At 46.7% G+C, this 19,161-nt stretch overlaps 1 protein-coding gene across 3 annotated transcripts in view; it reads left to right on the forward strand.

Moving 5' to 3' along the window:
* Positions 1 to 583: 583 nt before the first annotated feature.
* MED12 (mediator complex subunit 12) overlaps positions 584 to 19,161 on the forward strand; it is a 37,376-nt gene continuing 18,798 nt past the window's right edge. For all 3 annotated transcript variants that reach the window (XM_075106901.1, XM_075106902.1, XM_075106904.1), the window contains exons 1-20: positions 584 to 902; positions 1,284 to 1,388; positions 2,232 to 2,423; positions 4,155 to 4,314; positions 5,626 to 5,801; positions 6,079 to 6,189; positions 6,731 to 6,985; positions 9,144 to 9,290; positions 9,582 to 9,681; positions 10,128 to 10,264; positions 11,112 to 11,243; positions 11,645 to 11,771; positions 12,407 to 12,636; positions 13,076 to 13,156; positions 14,064 to 14,237; positions 14,480 to 14,624; positions 15,448 to 15,566; positions 15,717 to 15,860; positions 16,655 to 16,818; positions 17,077 to 17,208. In XM_075106901.1, coding sequence (XP_074963002.1) covers positions 804 to 902; positions 1,284 to 1,388; positions 2,232 to 2,423; positions 4,155 to 4,314; positions 5,626 to 5,801; positions 6,079 to 6,189; positions 6,731 to 6,985; positions 9,144 to 9,290; positions 9,582 to 9,681; positions 10,128 to 10,264; positions 11,112 to 11,243; positions 11,645 to 11,771; positions 12,407 to 12,636; positions 13,076 to 13,156; positions 14,064 to 14,237; positions 14,480 to 14,624; positions 15,448 to 15,566; positions 15,717 to 15,860; positions 16,655 to 16,818; positions 17,077 to 17,208 — 2,930 coding nt within the window. In that variant the 5' untranslated portion in view covers positions 584 to 803. The remainder of the gene's footprint in view (positions 903 to 1,283; positions 1,389 to 2,231; positions 2,424 to 4,154; positions 4,315 to 5,625; positions 5,802 to 6,078; positions 6,190 to 6,730; positions 6,986 to 9,143; positions 9,291 to 9,581; positions 9,682 to 10,127; positions 10,265 to 11,111; positions 11,244 to 11,644; positions 11,772 to 12,406; positions 12,637 to 13,075; positions 13,157 to 14,063; positions 14,238 to 14,479; positions 14,625 to 15,447; positions 15,567 to 15,716; positions 15,861 to 16,654; positions 16,819 to 17,076; positions 17,209 to 19,161) is intronic.

Genomic DNA, 19,161 nt, shown 5'->3' on the forward strand with positions numbered 1-19,161 from the left:
GCTCATCCCGCTGGAGCCCCACCACCCTTCCTGCTCAGGCCCCACGGCTCACCCCTCCGGGCCCCACCACCTGCCCCACTGGGACACCCTGGTGCCTCCTGCCATGTTCCCATGGCTCACCGCGCCATGCCACACGGCTCATCCCCACAGGCCTGCCCCCAGGAGCAGGGCCATTGTGGGAAGCCCGACCCACATCCTGACCATGGGTGTCTCGGGCTGAGTCCCTGAGAACTGCACAGAACTGGGAGTCGCTGTGGCAGCCCCAGGGGGCAGCTACAGGGAGATGGTCACAGAGGGGCTCATGGGGCCAGTTGTTGGGAGTTGGGGGCAGTTATGGGAGGTGGTCGCGGGGGCTAGTGATGGTGCCACCGATGGGGGTAGTGACGACCATGGGCGCAGCGATGGGGGTGTGGGCGGGGGGACGACGGCCGCAGGGGGAGGCAGCGAGGGCGGCGCTCAGGTGACGAGGCAGGCAGCCGGCGGGTGCGAAGGCGGCGCGGTCACGCAGCGCCTCCGCTAGGGGGCGCCGCACGACCCTCCCCGGGACGCCCCGTCCGTTTTCGACACTTTACGCCTGCGCTCGGCGCGGGCTCGGGCCTCTGGCGGCGGCGCTCGGAACTCTTCGTCTTTCCTCGGCCCGGCTTCGGGACGCTCCGGCTCCCCTCGGCGCCGCCCGTGACAGCGTCGCGTCGCTCGGGCCTCTCCGGCGGCGCTCGGGGGGGCCCCGGCGCAAGGCGCAGGCGCGGGCGGCCGCGGCGGTCCTTGTTGTGGCCCGGCCGCCTCTGCCCGTCGGTCGGCGCGGGATGGCGGCCTTCGGCGTCCTCAGCTACGAGCACCGCCCGCTCAAGCGCCCGCGCCTCGGCCCACCCGACGTCTACCCGCAGGACCCCAAGCAGAAGGAGGTGCGGGGGCTGGGCGTGTGGGGGGACGCGGGGTGCGTAGCGGCCGTGCCGGGTCTTGCCGTGAGGAGGCCGCGGGGGTGCGCCGGGAGCCCCCGGGGTGGGGAGCACTGCGTCCCCACGGTGGCTGGGCGTGAGGGGGTCGTCCCGCCGGGCCCCCGGGTTGGGTCGCGGGGGCTGGCCGAGGGACCCGCGGTTCCTGTGTCCCAGCGCTTGCCTGGGCGCTGCCTGGCAGCGATGGCCTGGGGAGGCCGGCTGGGGCTCGGCGGGCCCTCGCCTTGCCCTGTCCCCGCGCTGGCTGAGCGGCCGTGCCGGGGGCAGAGGCCGCGGGCGTTTGGAGTGGAGGGGCCTTGCCGGGCCCTGCTGAGTGTCCTTCCCCTGCAGGATGAGCTGACTGCTCTGAACGTCAAACAAGGCTTCAACAACCAACCGGCGGTCTCGGGGGATGAGCACGGCAGTGCCAAAAATGTCAATTTCAACCCAGCAAAGGTGGGACCCATTGGATTGCGGGGGGGGGGTGGGGGCAGGGCCTGGTGCCTTTACGGGCCCACTGCTGGGCCCTGGACAGTCCTGGGTCTCATTCCTTCCCTGTGACCAGAACCAGGAGACGCTTACCTATGGGATGAGTGTTTTATGACCTAACACTTTGTCCCTGGAGAATCAAAGTTCTACGTTCTTTTGAAACTGTGTTGTATCTCTGAGAGAGCAGGTTCTTGTCTTGCTCCATACAGCTTACAGGCAGGTCTGTTTCTGCAATGTCTGTTAAGCCAGCATCTAGAACTCCTTATGTTCTGCAATTAAAGCAGAAGACTAGGGTACCAGAAGCCAGAAACTTCTTCTTACTGGTTTGGTTACATTATGGCCATAGTAGAAGAGAAATAAGATTTCTTGAAGCATTTGGCAATTTAAAGATGGGAATTATATAATGGGCTTCAATGCCATTTTTCCAATCTCTAAAATCAAGATGTCCTGTTGTCAGGGAAGCCAGGAAGGTAACTAGAAATGACGTGGGATGGAAGGCAATCAATAAGCACAGTATGTTTGTTTTCCTTGGCTGACGTCAGTCCAAGAAGCCTTCTGTCTGGTTTGACAAGTATTTATAAGGAGATACGCCTGTCTTTAGCTTGAGTTCCTGCTTGGTTATTATTTGAGTTGTCTAGAAGCATTCCTCATTGCACATATAACAAAGGGAATTATTGGCAGGCTTTTTGTGTGTCAAAAGTTGATACTGGTGAGACTTCTGGTAGGAATGATAAATGAGTTTTTAAGCACATAGAATAGATCTTTGACCTGTGAATTGTAATTCATCCTTTTTTTTTTCTTTTTCTCCAGATCAGTTCAAATTTTAGCAGTATTATTGCAGAAAAGCTGCGGTGCAATACACTGCCTGACACGGGAAGACGGAAACCCCAGGTGAATCAGAAGGATAACTTTTGGCTGGTGACAGCGCGTTCTCAGAGTGCCATAAACAACTGGTTCACAGATCTGGCTGGAACTAAACCCCTCACTCATCTTGCTAAGAAGGTATGTTACAGAGGGGCTGCCTGACAGGACAGAGCATTTAATCTATGCTTGTTACTGAAATGTTTGTGTAGTAGAAGGTTTTCACTATTTGGAGAAGTTTCTGCTCTCTACATTTCTTGAAGCTTTCAGCTTGATGAGTATATCCAGGATTTGTAGTGGACTGGCTGTAGTTGTCTCCACTCAAAGAGCTGGTCCTTTGTCTGTCGTTTGGAGGTTGTGTTCAACTTTGCCTTTTGGCTTTTATGATATGACTGATTTATTTTAAGGCTTGGATGTTTTTCAGAAGAGCTGCCATTGTTGGTTTTGGTCTGTTGTTTAGACTAGGACCAATCCTATTGTGGAGGGTTTTTCAAGTTCTCAAAAGGCACGCTGAGAATTACTGGAAATAATCAGCTGAGGGACTTCCCAGACTTCTGTTGCAGTGACACATGTTTCTGGTTTTAAGCTGAGAAAAGTATGTGTATTGTAGCTTGGTCTCAGCCAGGCTAGAGCATTTCTGTGCCCTGGGGTCTAGGGCTAGATATTTCCACGGTAGCCTTGAATTCTGTAGAGTATGAAAGAAGAAAGAAGAGTCTTACTCTGCCATTTTATTGGGCCCAATAGAAGGGGAGCTAACTCTCCATCAGGGTGTGCCTATAAACACGGAACTCGGGAATCTAGCATGCATTGTGGAAAAATATTACACCCGCTTGCAAAATGGTAGCAGAGCATGTAGATTAGAAGCTGGAGTTTGTCTGGTCCTTGGTGTTCTGAGTTGCTTTTGGGGGAAAAGCAAGTAATTGGATTTTTCCAGAGTCTTGTCTGTTTATAAACTTAGTCCTTGTGTCCTCCTTTGCATGTTGGCTGTCAGTTTCCTGAGGTCATTGTGAAAGCTTTAACCTTTCAAGGCCTTCCCTAGTTTCCTGTAATGGGCTTCATCAGTTTTCATGGGCTTAGACATGAAAGCAGCGACTGTTGGTAGCTGAGTCTTTGAAACATCAGAGAATAACTGGGAAGAAATGTAGCAAGTAAGCAATTGAACCATCAGTAGTTGAGGGACTTTGAGATACCTACCAAGTGGACCTGTTCTCTGTGAATTTGTGTCATTCCTCTGTGAACACATCCATGCTTTTGCTCTCGTGTGGAAATAAGCCCCACAGCTGTACTTTTTCCTGTGATGTGCTATTGCTTTCTTGTGTGCAGATCTGCTGTCTGATGATTTCACTGGTATCCTCCCATGTTGTATCTTGAATTTTGAATCTTGGATTAATTAATTCTTCCCTACTATGGTACTCAGTCCCTGTTTCCTCACAGTCTTCTGTTGGCTACTCACGATATTACGAGACTTTTGTAACCTCTCTGGTTTTTGACAAAATAGAGAGTCCTGTCTTCAGTCTGTATAGTAGATACTCTGTGTTTCTGACTCAGTCCTTAGCCTGTACCTTTTGTAGTTGTTTATATCCTCAAAGCTGTTTGCAGGATTCAGGGTGTGGATATACAGCAATGTAATTATGTTTTCTGTCTTATTTCAATTTGTTTTGTTTCCATTTATACTGAAATGCAGTACTGGTACTGTTGCTTTCTGACCACAGGTGAATTCTTGCGGTAGGTTTTTTGAGATACAGAGCAACACAATACCTTTTCCCTTTTTACATTTTTCACAGCTTGCAGCACCCACAGTGTGTGTAGTTGCTTTGGAATGGTTCCCATCTAAGTCCTTCATTGCAATTCTCCCTCTCAATTCTGTTACAGGTGCCCATCTTTAGCAAGAAGGAAGAAGTCTTTGGTTATTTGGCAAAATACACTGTTCCAGTAATGAGAGCAGCCTGGCTCATAAAAATGACTTGTGCCTATTATGCTGCCATCACGGAAACCAAGGTGAAAAAGCGTCATGTCATTGATCCCTTCATTGGTAAGCACTTTGTGTGGTTTTGTCCATCCCAGATGTTTCCTTCTCAGCCTGCTCTTGAATATTAAGAGGTAGCCTGGAAATATATATAAACTTGTTTCCTGCTGGTAAGTCCTAGTGCTCTGACATGCAAATTGTCTAAAACAACAGGACCCACCTGTGAGAGTACACTGTTGAAAAACAAGTCTTAGCAGCCACAAATACTTCCTGAGAGCCTACCTCTTCTTTCTCCCTGTTAAGTTCTACTGTACTCCTCTGCTATATAACCTGTTTTTTTTTCTTACCCTACAAAGACTGTAAATGTTATAATTTAGCGATGACTGATTAGCGTCTTCTCAAGTAAGTATGTTTCCCAGAGAATTTTTGTATGTTATTCCCTGTTTGTGTTTCCAATTTCATTAAGCCTTACTGGATCCCATATCTAATACCCTTTGCATCCAGGCCTGCTCCAGATTACTGCAGTTTAGGAGATCTCCCCTGGCTGTTTTCTGGTTTGTACGGCTGTGACTACAGGACCTGACCACACTCCTTTGAAAGAGCAGTATTATTAGCTGAAGCCCATGGATTTTTTTTTTTCCCTTCTTGTTTACCTTTGGTATAAAAATTATACAGGCTTCTTAGCTATATTTCTAGAGGTTGATTGGTTTATTAGATGTATTTATTCATTTACTTTCCTGTTCCTTTGGTGTTTGTCCTACTGCTGACCCTGTAAATTTTGTTTGTTTCACATTCTTGCATATTTTGCCTTGGGTTTTGCCATCTGCATTGTCCCAGAGGAGTGTAATCGTGCTGTCACTTTATGTATTGAGTTTGTCTCTTACACAGTTAGGTTTTAGTAAAAACAATTCTTTAAAAAAATTGTTCATCATGGCTTTGCACTGATAGCTGAAAGATATTAAGAACAAGTTCAGAGTTGAAGTGTTTCCAGTGTTTCTGCTGTCTGTCAGATTATTGAGGATTCTAAATCAGTCTGGCCTAACACTGCTCCCCACTGGAAAGCTTCTCTCTGCCTGCTGATTTTCAACAACTGCGGTTGAGGAATCTTTTTTCCCAACTTTTCTTGTGCAAAGTAACCCTGCCCCCCAAACACAGAAGTCTTTCCCCTTGTTCCCTGCTTCTGTGGATGCCTCTTTCCCCCTATCAAACCCAGGCCACAAGCAAAGCTAATATTTTGGCACTTACTTCTCTTTCTTTGTCTTTCTATCCTTTTCAAATGACAGGAGCTTTTTTGGGTTTCCATCTGTGCAGCAGCCTCGTTCTTTACTGCTGCTGTTTACCACAGCACTCATTGCTGACCTGTTTCCTCTTCTCCAGAATGGACACAGATCATCACCAAGTACCTGTCAGAGCAGCTGCAGAAAATTGCGGAGTTCTATAGACAGCTCCCAGGGCAAGGCTGTGGTTCACCGTCTGGGCCAATGCCCCAAGAGGTGGAACAAGCTTTGAAGCAGTGGGACTACAATGAGAAGCTAGCTATGTTCATGTTCCAGGTGAGGGACTGGAGGGGGCTGCTGGGTGGGTGCATAGCAGAGGAGGGCTAGGGAAAGTGGATGCGAAGTGATTTGCAGAATATTCTCTTTCTGTGAATAGGCCATTAGGGCTGGATGCATTTTTGAGCTCAGCAGTGTAACAGGGGTAGTACAGAACTGTGCAAACTTCTAGAATTATTTCCACTGTTAGAAAGCAAGCAGCTGCTGCTGCTCTGCCTTTCCTTAGTGGATGGCGCTTCAGCTTTTGTCTGTTTGCTCTGCCTTTATCTGTGTGCAGGATGGCATGCTGGACCGGCATGAATTCCTGACGTGGGTCCTTGAGTGCTTTGAGAAGATACGGTCAGGAGAAGATGAATTTCTGAAAATGCTCCTACCCCTGCTGCTGCGGGTGAGAAATATGTACCCAGCTTGCTTCAGGAGAGCACTGACTTCCACTGTTGTCAGTCCCGTTCCTATTGCCTAAGGGAGGATGAGCTATTTTGCACTGAGAACACTAGGGAGTGTCCCTCTGAGCATCCTTCGTAGCTCATACAAGGATACCTTTTCTGTCCTGCTCTCTTCTGTTTCTTTCACCTTTACCCTGTTTCCCTGCACTGGACTTGGTAATCCCTGCCCGTGTCATAGCTGTGATAGTTGGACTCATTGTGCGCCCCTTCATGGGAACTGCTTTTCTTTCTGTTGCAACAGATTCTAGGCAGACCTCTGAAGTACTGGGAAGGCTGGGATTTTGGTAAATGAAGTAATTGCTATTGAGCATTTGAAGGGTTTTTTGATGCTTAGTAGCCAGTGGGTGGTGGATGGTGCTAAGGAGCTCTCTGTAAAAAGGGACTCTCTCTACAAGGCAGTGCCACACAGTATATTACTTTGGGAGGGTCAAGGGTTTCTCTTGTGTTGCTTGTAACAAGGATGTTTTCCCCTCTTCCCTACAGTACTCTGGAGAGTTTGTGCAGTCTGCATACCTGTCCAGACGTTTGGCCTACTTCTGCACCCGCAGGCTCGCTATGCAACTGGATGGTGCTGGTGGGCACCCACCCCACATCCTGTCTGCCCAGACAGGGAACACTCTTCCTTCAACTCCCACTCCTCAACCAGCTGCAGGGAATCCTCCTCCCAGCCCTTTCAGTGACTTACTGCTTTGCCCTCAGCACCGGCCAGTGGTATATGGGCTCAGCTGCATCCTCCAAGTAGGTTTGAGTAGTGGTTGGTGATAGTAGGGTCAACAGGGACAGTTTATATTATATGCCATCCCAGAAAAATCATTGTGGTCTGAGTCAGCAACTTCCTGAGTACAGAAATATCAAACCATGATTGTTAAAGGGTAGGTCTTTGCTGATGTGTTACAGAGCTTTCATACCAGACATCAGTGCTGTAGCAGTGCCCTTGACTGACTTGCATAAGAAAAATGGATTGGAATAGAGCCATTTGCTCTATTCACAGGTGCCTCAGAAGGCTGGGAAGCCTTTACAGAAGATGGGATGAGAAAAAAGGATTATTTCATCTTGTGTATGTCAGTAACAAGTTGTCATCTAGGAAAGGAAATTATGCCAGAAATGAGAGTGCTTTGTAATTTTGTGAGCTTTTGAAAACAAACAACCCCTCATAAGAAAAAAACCCACCTCCACAGAACAAAAAAGTCCAAACCAAAGAACCAGCACACACAAAACCCAACCCCCCACACTTCTTGATGGAAGAACTTTAATGGTTTAGGCAGACCAATCTCCTCATGAATGGCAGCAGGCTGTGAAAAGGAACAACTCTAAACTCATAATTTTGTACTTGGCATTGATTAAACCTTACCTGTGGTAAAAGGACAAGGTTGCTGAAGCCTTATTGATAGATGTTTGAAGGGCAAATGCTGTTGCATCACTGTGGGGCTCAGTCCCTGCTGCCCTTGTGAGTTCTGTTTGGTGTGTGTGTTCATGGCTGTGTTTTTCTCCTTCAAGGGAAGAGTGACTAGGTCAGGTGGGTTCCTGCAGAAGGAGTGGAGGTTGTCCCTTCCAGGGGAGGAAAGGAGCATGTTAAAGCAGAGGAGATTCCAAAGAGTGCAGGATGGAGCAGGAGGTAGAGAGAAAGAGATCACAGAGCTTGGGAACCTGCAGCTCAACAGAGAAACTTGAGATCAAGGAGCCCTGACAGGATCAAGAAGAAGCCAACCAGCTCTGATGTAGGGTAGAAAGAAAATTCCTAGGGTACAGCTGGCTGGAAGTCAGGATCTGTCTTCAAGGGCTAGAGAGTAATGTGGGGATTATAAATCACCCCTTTGTATTTATAGTAAGTCTTTCATGGTAACTTCCAGTTTAAAAAGTTTATGGTTTTTTTTTTCTAGTTTCTGTGTGATAAAACATGTATTTTTGAATACAAAAATCCTTTGTTTGGGGTGCTTACTTTAGGGAAAATACATGAGCATATGCACCTCAAAGATTTGGCTGATTTGGGGTTTGAACACAACCGGCTTAAAAACTTCAAATTCGTTAATGATGGTCTGATCTTTTGTAGTATGTCTCAGAATAGCTCTTCTGGTAGATCATCTTCTGACCTGCAGATAGTAGATAAGACTAAGGCAGAATAAGATCTAGTGGTTGGAAGTTGGAGCTGGGTAAAGTCAGGCTGGAAACAGATGCATTTCTAACAGTGTGCATAATTAATCTTTGCTCAAATGTTCTTGAGATATGTTGGATTCTTTGGTGTGAGTGTTTAAAGCAGTCGTCTTAATGTCTAGCTCCTTGTAAGCCAGAAGCTGTAGGGCTGTATCCTAGGAATTGTTCAGTGAAGTTTTGTCTATGTTTGTGTGGGTGTCTGTACAAGATCATAAAAGAATGAAAAAGCATATATAATACTATTGTTAGTATAATAATTACTATAATCATACTTGTAATTATTAAATAATATAGTATAATGAATTTGGATTCCTATTTCTTCTCACACTTTACTCTTGATGAGGACTGTAAGTAATGCTGATCCTGGACCAGAAGGGTTGGATTGTGTATTGACAGTGTGAGTTGTAGAAAATAAATTCCGTTCAGAAGCAGCAGGGAGCTCTGCAGCAACATGTTGCTGCTTTTGGGTAGCATAGAACTCTGATCTTGGCTTCCTAAGTGAAGGAAGGCAAGAAACTCAGTGTAGCAAACATACTAGTTTACTCCTTTCTACTCTAATATGGTCTTCAGCCCAAAGACTCTTTCAGAGCTTAGAACAAAAAAGCCCCGAATAGTGAACATGTATACAGGATGGTGAATGCCAGGGCAGTAGGATAAAGGAGTGGTTATTTCTGTAGGAAGTAATCTAACTTAACTGTTTTGACCTTAATTTGCTCAATGATACTGACTTCTCTATCTGTTGCAGAGTATAATTTTGTGTTGCCCAAGTGCCCTTGTGTGGCATTACTCATTGACTGATAGCAGGATAAAGACCGGCTCTCCATTGGACCACCTGCCTATAGCCCCATCCAACTTGCCCATGCCAGGAGGGAATTCAGCCTTTACACAGCAGGTGAGCAGTCTTCAAAAAAGGGAGCTGTTGTGGTCCAGGATAATAGCGGTATCTTAGCAGTTTCAGGATTTTCTTTTCATGTTGTGCCATAAGCAGAGCTGAAGGTGCTGTCTCACTCTGAAGGAATTAACTGCTCCTATTCTGCTATAAGCAAGACAGTGATGTCCTTGGAAGACAGGCTAAACCTAACTTTGAGTAGAATTACTGTCATGCTCTTTGTTTTCTGATAATTTTGTACACAGGACTTCTAAGGCATCCTTTTGTATGTTTACACAAGTCCATTGCTTTTAGGTTCGGGCAAAGCTGCGTGAAATTGAGCAGCAGATAAAGGAACGTGGTCAGGCTGTGGAGGTTCGCTGGTCATTTGACAAGTGCCAGGAAACCACAGCAGGTAACTTGCTGTAGGTTAAAGTTTTTCTCCCCGTTTCACATGTTACCCTGAGAAACTTCCTGTCTGGCTATTTTCTTAGATTTTTCCTATTTGCTGCCATTGGTGTTAACTGTCAGCAGTGAAAAAACCCATATAGCTCTTTTTCTTTCCAGTGCAAAATCTTGTATGCGTCTGTTTCCCCAGGTGTAGGGGGAGTTTCTGTTGCTGAAGCTGGAAAAGCATACCAGAGAACTATACTCTTGTATATATGCCATATTCTGATGCTTTCCCCTAACATCTGCTGTTGGCTGCTGTGAGAGTCAGGATACTAAGCTAGGTGGACTCTTGTCTGACTGGTACAGCTTTCCTTGGGCAGTCTCCTGAGCAATGAGCTCACGGAATCTTTTGCTCCAAAGTCTGTTGTACCGGTTGCCAAATACGCATTTCTCTTTTCTGTTCTTTTCTAGGTTTCACTATTGGCCGTGTCTTGCACACTTTAGAAGTTCTGGACAGTCACAGCTTTGAAAGATCTGACTTCAGCAACTCTTTGGATTCCTTGTACAACAGGATATTTGGGCTGGGTCCAACCAAGGACAGTCATGAGGTACCTTGGAACTTTGCTGCTGGGCCCCTGGTCTTGGACATGGCTATGTTCTTGTTTATATTCTGTGGTTACTGTCCTCTGTCTGCAGAGAGCTGACTGGATAGTGGCCTTTGGCCATGAGATGTGGTCTTCATGGAAAAGGATTTCGTGCAGCCTTAAGTTAGGGAGGTACTAAAGTGAGAATGGGGGGGTCTGTGCTCTGGAAAGTCTATGCTAACAAATGTGTATAAGCTTGCGAGAGTCTACACAGCTAACTGAGGAGAGTGTCCTGATGGAAGACGTCAGTTCAGATAGCAGATTGATGATAAAGACTTGTTACATGTCTGAGAGAAGTAAATGCTAGCCTTGCCAAATTCTGGGCTGACAGCTGCTGCCTGGGAGTCTGGGAGCTCATGGTTCAAGTTCCTCTTAGCCTGGGAGGTGACATATTTATGATGTGTAAGACCATAGAGCAACCAGTACTGCATTGGTTCCTGAAAGTGAGCTGCAGGACTGGTAGTTTGCATACTTTATGTAATGTTCTCAAAAAGCGTTTCAGTCTGTGCTAAGATTAGCACTGCATAGATGTGCTGCTGGAAGAGGTGTGATTTTTCTGAAGCAAAGCTAGCCTGGAGATCTGTCAAGGGCTGTGGATCACCTCATGTTACAAAGTGGAGTCAAAGCAGAGACAAAGCAGGAGGGCTTTAGCTTGACATCTGTCTTCCATGTTAGGAGGAGGGGAATGTAGCAGTCTTCAGGGTGTGCTCTACTAGGAGTAGGCTCACTGTTATATCTAACCGGAGGCCTTAGGACTGCTCACCTCTTCTGTTTGGCTCAGGTTCTCACTGTAGTGCTTACCTCTCAACAGATCTCCCCAGATGATGACGCAGTGGTGGCCTTGCTGTGTGAGTGGGCTGTCAGCTATAAACGCTCTGGACACCACAGGGCTATGGTTGTGGCCAAACTCTTGGAGAAGCGTCAAGCAGAGATAGAGGCTGAGGTAAGTCCTTATTCCTGGAAGGCTAGCAGTGGTAAAGGAGAGCAGAGGTTACCTAACTACGATTATCTAACTATCATACCAAAAGGCAAAGGCTGATCAGCACAATGCCTCTTAATGCTGGTGCTGTTAATTATGGCGTTTGCTCCATATAACCCAAAATAGGTTATAAATGAGCCTGTGGGGTGGTGTGTATCCCATTTCCTGGATATGTTTGAAGGCAGGTGATTGCAGTGCAGAAACTCTGGCATATTTGGAGACTGTGAAGTAGCTTACAGAAACCTGTGTGGTGGCTTTCCTATAAGTGCAAGATAAGAAAATTCTCTTGAAGACTTCCGTTTTGGGATTTATGGGTAGTGAGTTTCTCCTCTGACAGCAGCTGGTACTTTTTTCTGTTTCTACAGAGATGTGGGGACTCTGAAGTTGTGGATGAGAAGGGCTCCATCTCCTCAGGCTCTCTCTCAGCAGCCAGCGCTCCTGTCTTTCAGGATGTCCTTATGCAGTTCCTTGACACTCAAGCTCCTATGCTAAGTATGTAATAAGACCTTGTGGTCTCTCAGTTTCTAGTTTTCCCTCTCCTGCAAACTTTGAATTTGTGTGCTGTTCTCTTGTGTGTAGGTCTTGGATGTACCTGAATTCTCTCTCTGGTTTCCTTACAATCCAGGGCATACCTTGGGGAGGGAGGGGAAGCAGCCTGGAGGGCCAGATGACAGAAAGATAATGCAGAAGCGCTTCTGTTACAGAGCGTTCACCAAGAACGAATGAGTGTAGCCTAATCGGGAGTTAATTCAGGCTGAGAGCTGTAAGGGAGGTTTCTAACTAGTAAGTGACAAACCTCTGTAATAGCCTCTCAGTGCAAGTACTGCACACAGATTAAGGGGGACAAGATACAACTGAATGATGCAGGCAACTGTACACCCAGGAATGGCACTTCCAGGCTAAAGTCTTATGCTTCTTGTCTGTGAGACTAACTGCAGAACGTTTGACTTGCTTAATTGCCACCTGTTAAAACTGAGCTTTCTGCTTTTAGTCCCTGCTGTAATCTCAGAACTGTGTGTCAGTCACACTTACTATACTGAGATCTCTGGAAACACTTCTCTAGCCCTAGGTTAGGTGGCTAGCATTGCAGAAGAACTCTGATAGCCCTGACTGTGCTATCCTTTCAGCTGATCCTGGGAAGGAAAATGAGAAGGTGGAGTTCTTTAACCTGGTGCTGCTGTTCTGTGAGCTAATCCGACATGATGTCTTCTCTCACAACATCTACATGTGCACGCTCATCTCCCGGGGTGATCTTGCCATGGATTCTCATGGGCCTCGTCCACCCTCACCTTTCGATGACCCTGCTGAGGAGCATGACAGGAAGGAGACAGAGGGAAACAGTGGCATCAAGCTAGAGGTGAGAGCACAAGCACCACGTCCTGTACAAGTCCCTGTGTTATGCTTGCCCGTCTTTACCAGCTTTGCAGCCTCCTTGCTATTACCTGCTGGAGGATGTACCAGTGACTCATGATTCTTCTTCCGCCAGCCTATTTCCTTAGCATTCGAGTTTCAAAAGTAGAAGGAGATGTTCTAAGTGGCTGGAAAGGGCCTGAAGAATGTAAAGGGGTAAATAGGAAAATCTTACACTGCTTGGAGCAGAGCTGCATATCATGGGATGCTGTGTGAGGCCTGTCCATGATGTTTGCAGTGTATTAGGCTCCATCTTGCCAGGCACCATGGGTGTGTTGGCGTGTTGCTGTCATTGTCCAGCATGGACATAGAGTGCTGTAGTAAACAAATATTCTCTTGTTCCCTGGTGCATCGGTAAGGTGTAAAGCTGCTCTGTCTGTTCCCAGGACACAGGTCTTTCTGAGCCCATGGACATTGACCACAACTCCAGCATGCTCTTTGATGACATGGAGAAGACAGACTTTTCGGTATGTTCCTGCATTTTCTACCTGCTATCCAGTAAGTAGGTCGCTATGTTTTAGTGGGACCAGTGACAGCATGTGCCTCGCTTTTCTGTGAGTACTCCCTCTCTACTCTAGAGCCAGTATACTGGAAGTAGCTGGGTTGTAAAGTAGCTGACACTGTAAAAAGGTCTGTAAAACCTGTTTATGTAGGTCAGGGTCCATCAGAGTAGAGTGAGTCCCAGTCATTCCTGGGATATCCTATGCTCTGGCCACTGCCAGTGTTTGGGCAGGGTAGGAAGTGGGCTGCTTGGAAGTGGATGGGAAATGGATGACCATGATGGCATTCCCAATCTCCTGGTGCTCACTTACTGTTGGCAGGGGTTTTCTTGATCACCTGGGAGAAGACACAGGTCTGCTGTCGTCATACTGCATGGTCTCCAGTACTTCTTCAGTTTTACAGTTCTTCATAATATTTATGGACATAGTTCATGGTTGCAGAATGCTTTGAAACACTTAGTAATAAAAATAACTTGTGGTGGTTGAAAAATCCCTGAGTACCTATGTTCCTCCACCTATTTCTGGTGTTTCAAGGTACATGTTGGGTAGGTGTGATGTGCAGAGCTATGTGGCTTTCCCGTGGCTTTCCCAGGATTCTCACTTGTTCTGTGGAGATAGCTGTCTGCAAAATACTAAGTCATGGTAATTTATTTCTTATTGGTTTTAATTCGGTATACAACATAGACCAGAAGCAGAAATGGGAATAGTGTCTTAGCACATTGCCTTGGTCATTGCCCTAAGAACTGAATGTTTCTCCAGTCCTCCCTCTTTCTGCTCCTTTTTAGCCCTGAGCATATGTATCTTCCTTCAGCAGTCTTCACTGTTGCATGACCATGTTCCCTAACTATGTTTCCTTGTTCTTATGTCTCCCTAGATGTTTTCTCCTCCAATGCATTGTGAATCTAAAGCCAGCCCTTCCCCTGAGAAACCAGATCCTGAAAAGGAAGCAAAGCCCCTGCTGAAGGATAAGTCTGTGGAAGGAATGCTGGCATCCCTGTATGATCAGCCTCGGCACATCCAGTATGCAACACACTTTCCTATTCCTCAGGTATGAGACCCGCTCATAACTGCTTCCCTGTTGCTGCCTTGTGCTCTGGTCATGAGGCTGCTGTGTTTCCCAGTGGTACTGCTGTGGTTGGGTAAGGAGCAGTTACGCTTTCCTGCACTGCTGCAGGAGGAGCAACTTCTGAGATGAAGCTTTCCTTTTCCTTTAAGAGCTCCAGATGTGAAACAAGATTAAAGCATTTAGCCTTATAGTTGCTAATACAGTTGTCTCTTCTGGTTCCCTAGGAGGAGTCATGCAGTCACGAGTGTAACCAACGGTTGGTAGTTCTTTTTGGCGTTGGAAAACAACGGGACGATGCTCGGCATACGATCAAGAAAATAACCAAAGACATTCTAAAAGTCTTAAACAGAAAGAGCACTGCAGAGACGGGTTAGTAGAGCTTGAGTCACTCCTTTCTGAAGTAGGAGCGTCTTTACAGGTGGCTGGCTCCTTTGTCTGGAGTCTCACAGTAAAAGGAGTTTATATAATCTACAGTGCCTGGTAAGCTGTATCAGTCACAGAGTCTGGAATGGTGCTCTGTTCCCAAACATACTAACCAGCAAGTAAGACGATTGGTTTCCTGCTGACAATATCTGTTTAAATGAACTTTATTGAGAAGAGGATTAAGTCATATCAGGTTAAGAGTGAGACCCTGGCCAAAACTTTGGCTTTTCAAATTTTATTTTCTTTAGTTCTTGCATTTAGATCCTTGCACAAGAAGCAAAGAGGACTTTGCCTATGCGTATTTGGCAAAGACCTTGATTAAATGTAGCATGCCATTATGCTTGGGGCACATGCTAAATGCATAGGATGGGAAATTTGGATAGCTGGGTTAAAATCAAGAGAAAGCCTCTGACCTCCATTAGCTGAAAATCTGGCTACAATGTTTTTAGTGTCTTAGTCTGATTAGTGAAAGGCAACTTGAAATCTGGTAGAAAGATGATTCTTTAAAAGATAGGGTGCTCTGGCAAGGAAATTTTGAGGCTGAACATCTCCAGTCCAGAATGTCTGTTCTCACCAAGGAATCAGTGTACCTCTAAATTGAGAGAGAAAGTATTTTCCCCCTCCAAGGAGTACTTTCACTTGGGATAAACTAGATGTTAACCCTACTGTTTGGCTATGTTGCATGGCAGGTGCTGATGGCTGATGTCTAGTCCTCCTCTGATGAGGAAAGTAGCTTAATACTGTTTTCCGATCATCTGAACTTTGGTAGGTGGAGAGGAAGGCCAGAAGAGGAAAAAGAGCAAGCCAGAAGCATTCCCAACAGCTGAAGATATCTTTGCAAAGTTCCAGCATCTTTCTCACTTTGATCAGCACCAAGTCACATCTCAGGTATGAAAGTTTCAAGACTGCTGTCCTTCTTGGGCCCTGGCTGTGTCCCTTTCCATTACTGAGAGCAGCTTCCCGAAGGGGGAGAGAGATGGGCCTGTTGAGGGACTTCTGCAAGGGGAGATAGTACTGTGTGTCCTCTTGCACTTGCAGGTATCTCGCAATGTCTTGGAACAGATCACCAGCTTTGCCTTGGGAATGTCATACCACCTGCCTCTGGTACAGCATGTGCAGTTCATATTTGACTTGATGGAGTATTCGCTCAACATCAGTGGTCTTATTGACTTTGCCATCCAGGTAAGTGCAGTGTACTCAAATGCTTCCTGGGGAGGGGTTCATCAGCCTGAAAGGCAGCAGTTCTGTGCTGTGATAGTTGGGCTGCTCTCAGAATCATTGGTGACCCTCTGACCTGTGTCATGGAGGTGATCAGATTAGGTGGTCATTGCGCCTGTGCGCAATGGGCTGCAGCCTTTAGGAATAGATGGTTTGTGGCAGGTAGTCCTATGTGATCTGAGGATAATTTCTCCAGAGGCTTCAGAGTCGTCTCCAAAGGACTTGCTTTGTATCTCTGTCCCTGGGTGCAGCAAGGCCTTGTTCTGAGTGAGGAGGGGATTTTCTGTCTCTGGCAGCTCTCCCACCTCGTTTCTCTGAAAGGATCCTTGGCGCATGGCAGTGCAGGCTGCCTTCTGGCTCCTGCTAAAATCCTGTTGCTGTTTCTGCAGCCTGTGCCAGGTGTCACTTGAAGCCTTGCTATGGTTGCTGATGGAATTGAGGCTGTTAGCCTTAAAAAGGGAGCCAAGTGAGATTTATGCAGGACAGATTGACCAAACAAGCTGCCTGCTACTGTCTGTGGCCATATCCCAATCGCCCTCTGATACCCAAGCACTGACAGCCCCTTGTACTGCCCGAGTGAGACTTTATGCCTAAGTATGGGAATGCCAGCTGTTCCAGGGGTACATCTCTAGGCAGAAAGTGCCTGCTGGTCCCTTTCCTGGCAGGTCCTATAGGCTGTGGGTGTGGTGTGCCTGCTCCATTTCTGACCATACCTTACCCCTGTGGCTGTTGAAGGGTTTTTCTGTCATTGGGTGCAGTTGCTGAATGAACTGAGCGTGGTGGAGGCAGAACTGCTGTTGAAATCCTCCGACCTTGTTGGCAGCTACACCACCAGCTTGTGCCTGTGCATCGTGGCTGTGCTGCGGCACTACCACTCCTGCCTTATATTGAACCAGGACCAGATGGCTCAGGTCTTCGAAGGGTAAGGGAATCTTCCCCTCACCCTGTGGAAGGAAGCAACATATCTTCTGGGGGCTTGTAAGGGGCAGGGATGTATCTGTGTCCTTCCTAAAAGGCAGCAACTTTGTGCCTGAGGGTTCAGCTCATAGAATTTGCAGGGGATGGGATATGTTACCCAGTGAGTACTGTTGCTGTGAGGTCAGGAGAATATCCATGTAATGAGATTATTCCTTCAGATTTTCTTTTCGTGTTGCTGCAGCATTTTTTTGTCTCTATACAGTCTGTGTGGGGTGGTGAAACATGGCATGAACCGCTCAGATGGCTCGTCAGCAGAGCGCTGTATCCTGGCCTATCTCTACGACCTGTATACCTCCTGCAGTCACCTCAAAAGTAAATTTGGGGAGCTCTTTAGGTGAGTCTGAGGCAGGTGGGATACAGTGGGTGCTGACCAGTATTGCACCTTGGCTTAAGCTTTGCTTGTGATCTTGTTTGACAGAATTGTCCCTGAGATATGCTCAATGGGGAACTGAAGTCTTGAGAGTAGTGCCTGTTTTACAGGCAGTAATGACCCAGTGAATAATCTTGACTCGTAGATCATCAAGTTGTTTTTGGTAAATTGCCTTCAGTAGTCCTCTGCACCTCCACAGATCTGTTCTTACCCCACTAAGAAGTAGAGAGGTCTATTCCTACCAAACTCTGATGACTGAGCAGTTCATCCTAAAGGTTGTTCTCTGCTTGTGCTCAGCTCCCTAATAATCCTTGGCCTGATTCTGAGCCAGCTCTGCTTGGTTCTGGGTTTTTTCCTGTGCTACTTTGCATTCCTTATCCTCTTTCTGCCCCTGTTGGCTCTTCAGGTTCTGCTCTGCTGATGTTGCCCCCAGACTTTGTCCTGTGTGCTTACTTTACTCTGTGGCCTTCTGCCCTTTGCAGTTCTCTCTTTGGGAACTGTCCCCCAACCAGCTCCCTGTGGAGCTCCTCCCTTAGCAGCCCAGAGGTGGAGTCCACAAATCTCCCTGTCTTTTTGCTTACATGATCCTGTGAAGGGGTAGTTCTCCTGGCAACTCTGCCTCCCAGTATGGAGCTTTGTCTGCTCTTGCAGCCTGTGCTCCCTGTTAGTGTTTCCAGTGTAGGTGTGCCATAGGGACGTCTAACCCTTGGTGTTACTCGTCATTGAGGGGCTGTGAGGTGGCTTGTGCCTTGGTGTTAGCTGGCTAAACTCCTGGCTGCTGAGAGCCTTTGAAATATCTCTATTGACTGAAATTAGACCAAGAGGGAGTGCTATGGTCACAGGTGCATTGGTATTTTTGAAGGAGTTACCACACATATGGAAATGAGAAACCTGATATTAATCTAACTGAATTCCCAAAAGCTGTTCAGCAAGGCTTTAAAGTAAATGGCCACAGATAAAAAGGAGTATCCTTTAGCAGGCAAAAAACAGGTTATAGGTGGAGACAAGGAGTGGGAAGGAGTTTGTATTTTGAGGGCAATCCCTCCCTGAAGAGTCCTATAGGACTCTGCTAGTGCTTGTGCCGTTCTGTGTGTCAGAAGCTGTGTGAATGGTGATATCAAGACTTTTCATATAACTGTTATTCAGCATATAACAATACACGTCGGCTGCAGATTGTTGTAGTAGGGCACAGTGGTGGTGGCTAGATGATAAACTGGCATATGAAGTTTAGTGTTTGAAACATAGGATTGTCCTTGTTCCCTTCCAAACTCTATGCAGTGATGGATATGTACTACTGGTTGGATAAAGGATCTTTGAACTGTAACAGATACGTAATTGAAAATGTCATCATAGTGTTCAGTAACAGTCAAAAAGCAAATTAAATGTTGGATATTGTTTGGAAAGGAATGGAGAACAGAGCAGAGAGCATCATTAGGCCACCATTTAAGGCATGGTACAACTGTGCCTTGTGGTTTGGGGCAACAGACTCCAAAAAGCATGTAGTGGAGTTAGGCCCAAAGGAGGGTGAGTGGATAGATGACCAGAGGTTAGGAATGACTGACTTAGGAGAAATTGAATCTCCTCCCTACGGAAGAGTCGGACTGACGGGGGAGTGACAGAAGTTTGTAAAGTTCTGGTTGATATGGAAAATAAACTGAATGTTCAATATGCCTTTTACAAGTACAAAAAGGAATGAAAGAAAATAACAAATGGTAGATTCAGAACAAAACAGTAAACTTCATAGGACTCATAGTTAACATGGAACTCATTCCATGATGTGAATGTCAAAAATCTACTGGATTCAAAAAGGAGGTGGACAAATTTGCAGGAGGTGAATCTGTTGAGGAGAGCGTTATCTTTAATTCTGAAAATCTGTGAGCCCTGAGTTGCAGAAGGGTGCAGAATGATGCTGGAGCA

Source organism: Phalacrocorax aristotelis, chromosome 11, assembly GCF_949628215.1.
Source record: "Phalacrocorax aristotelis chromosome 11, bGulAri2.1, whole genome shotgun sequence".
NCBI lineage: Eukaryota > Metazoa > Chordata > Aves > Suliformes > Phalacrocoracidae > Phalacrocorax > Phalacrocorax aristotelis.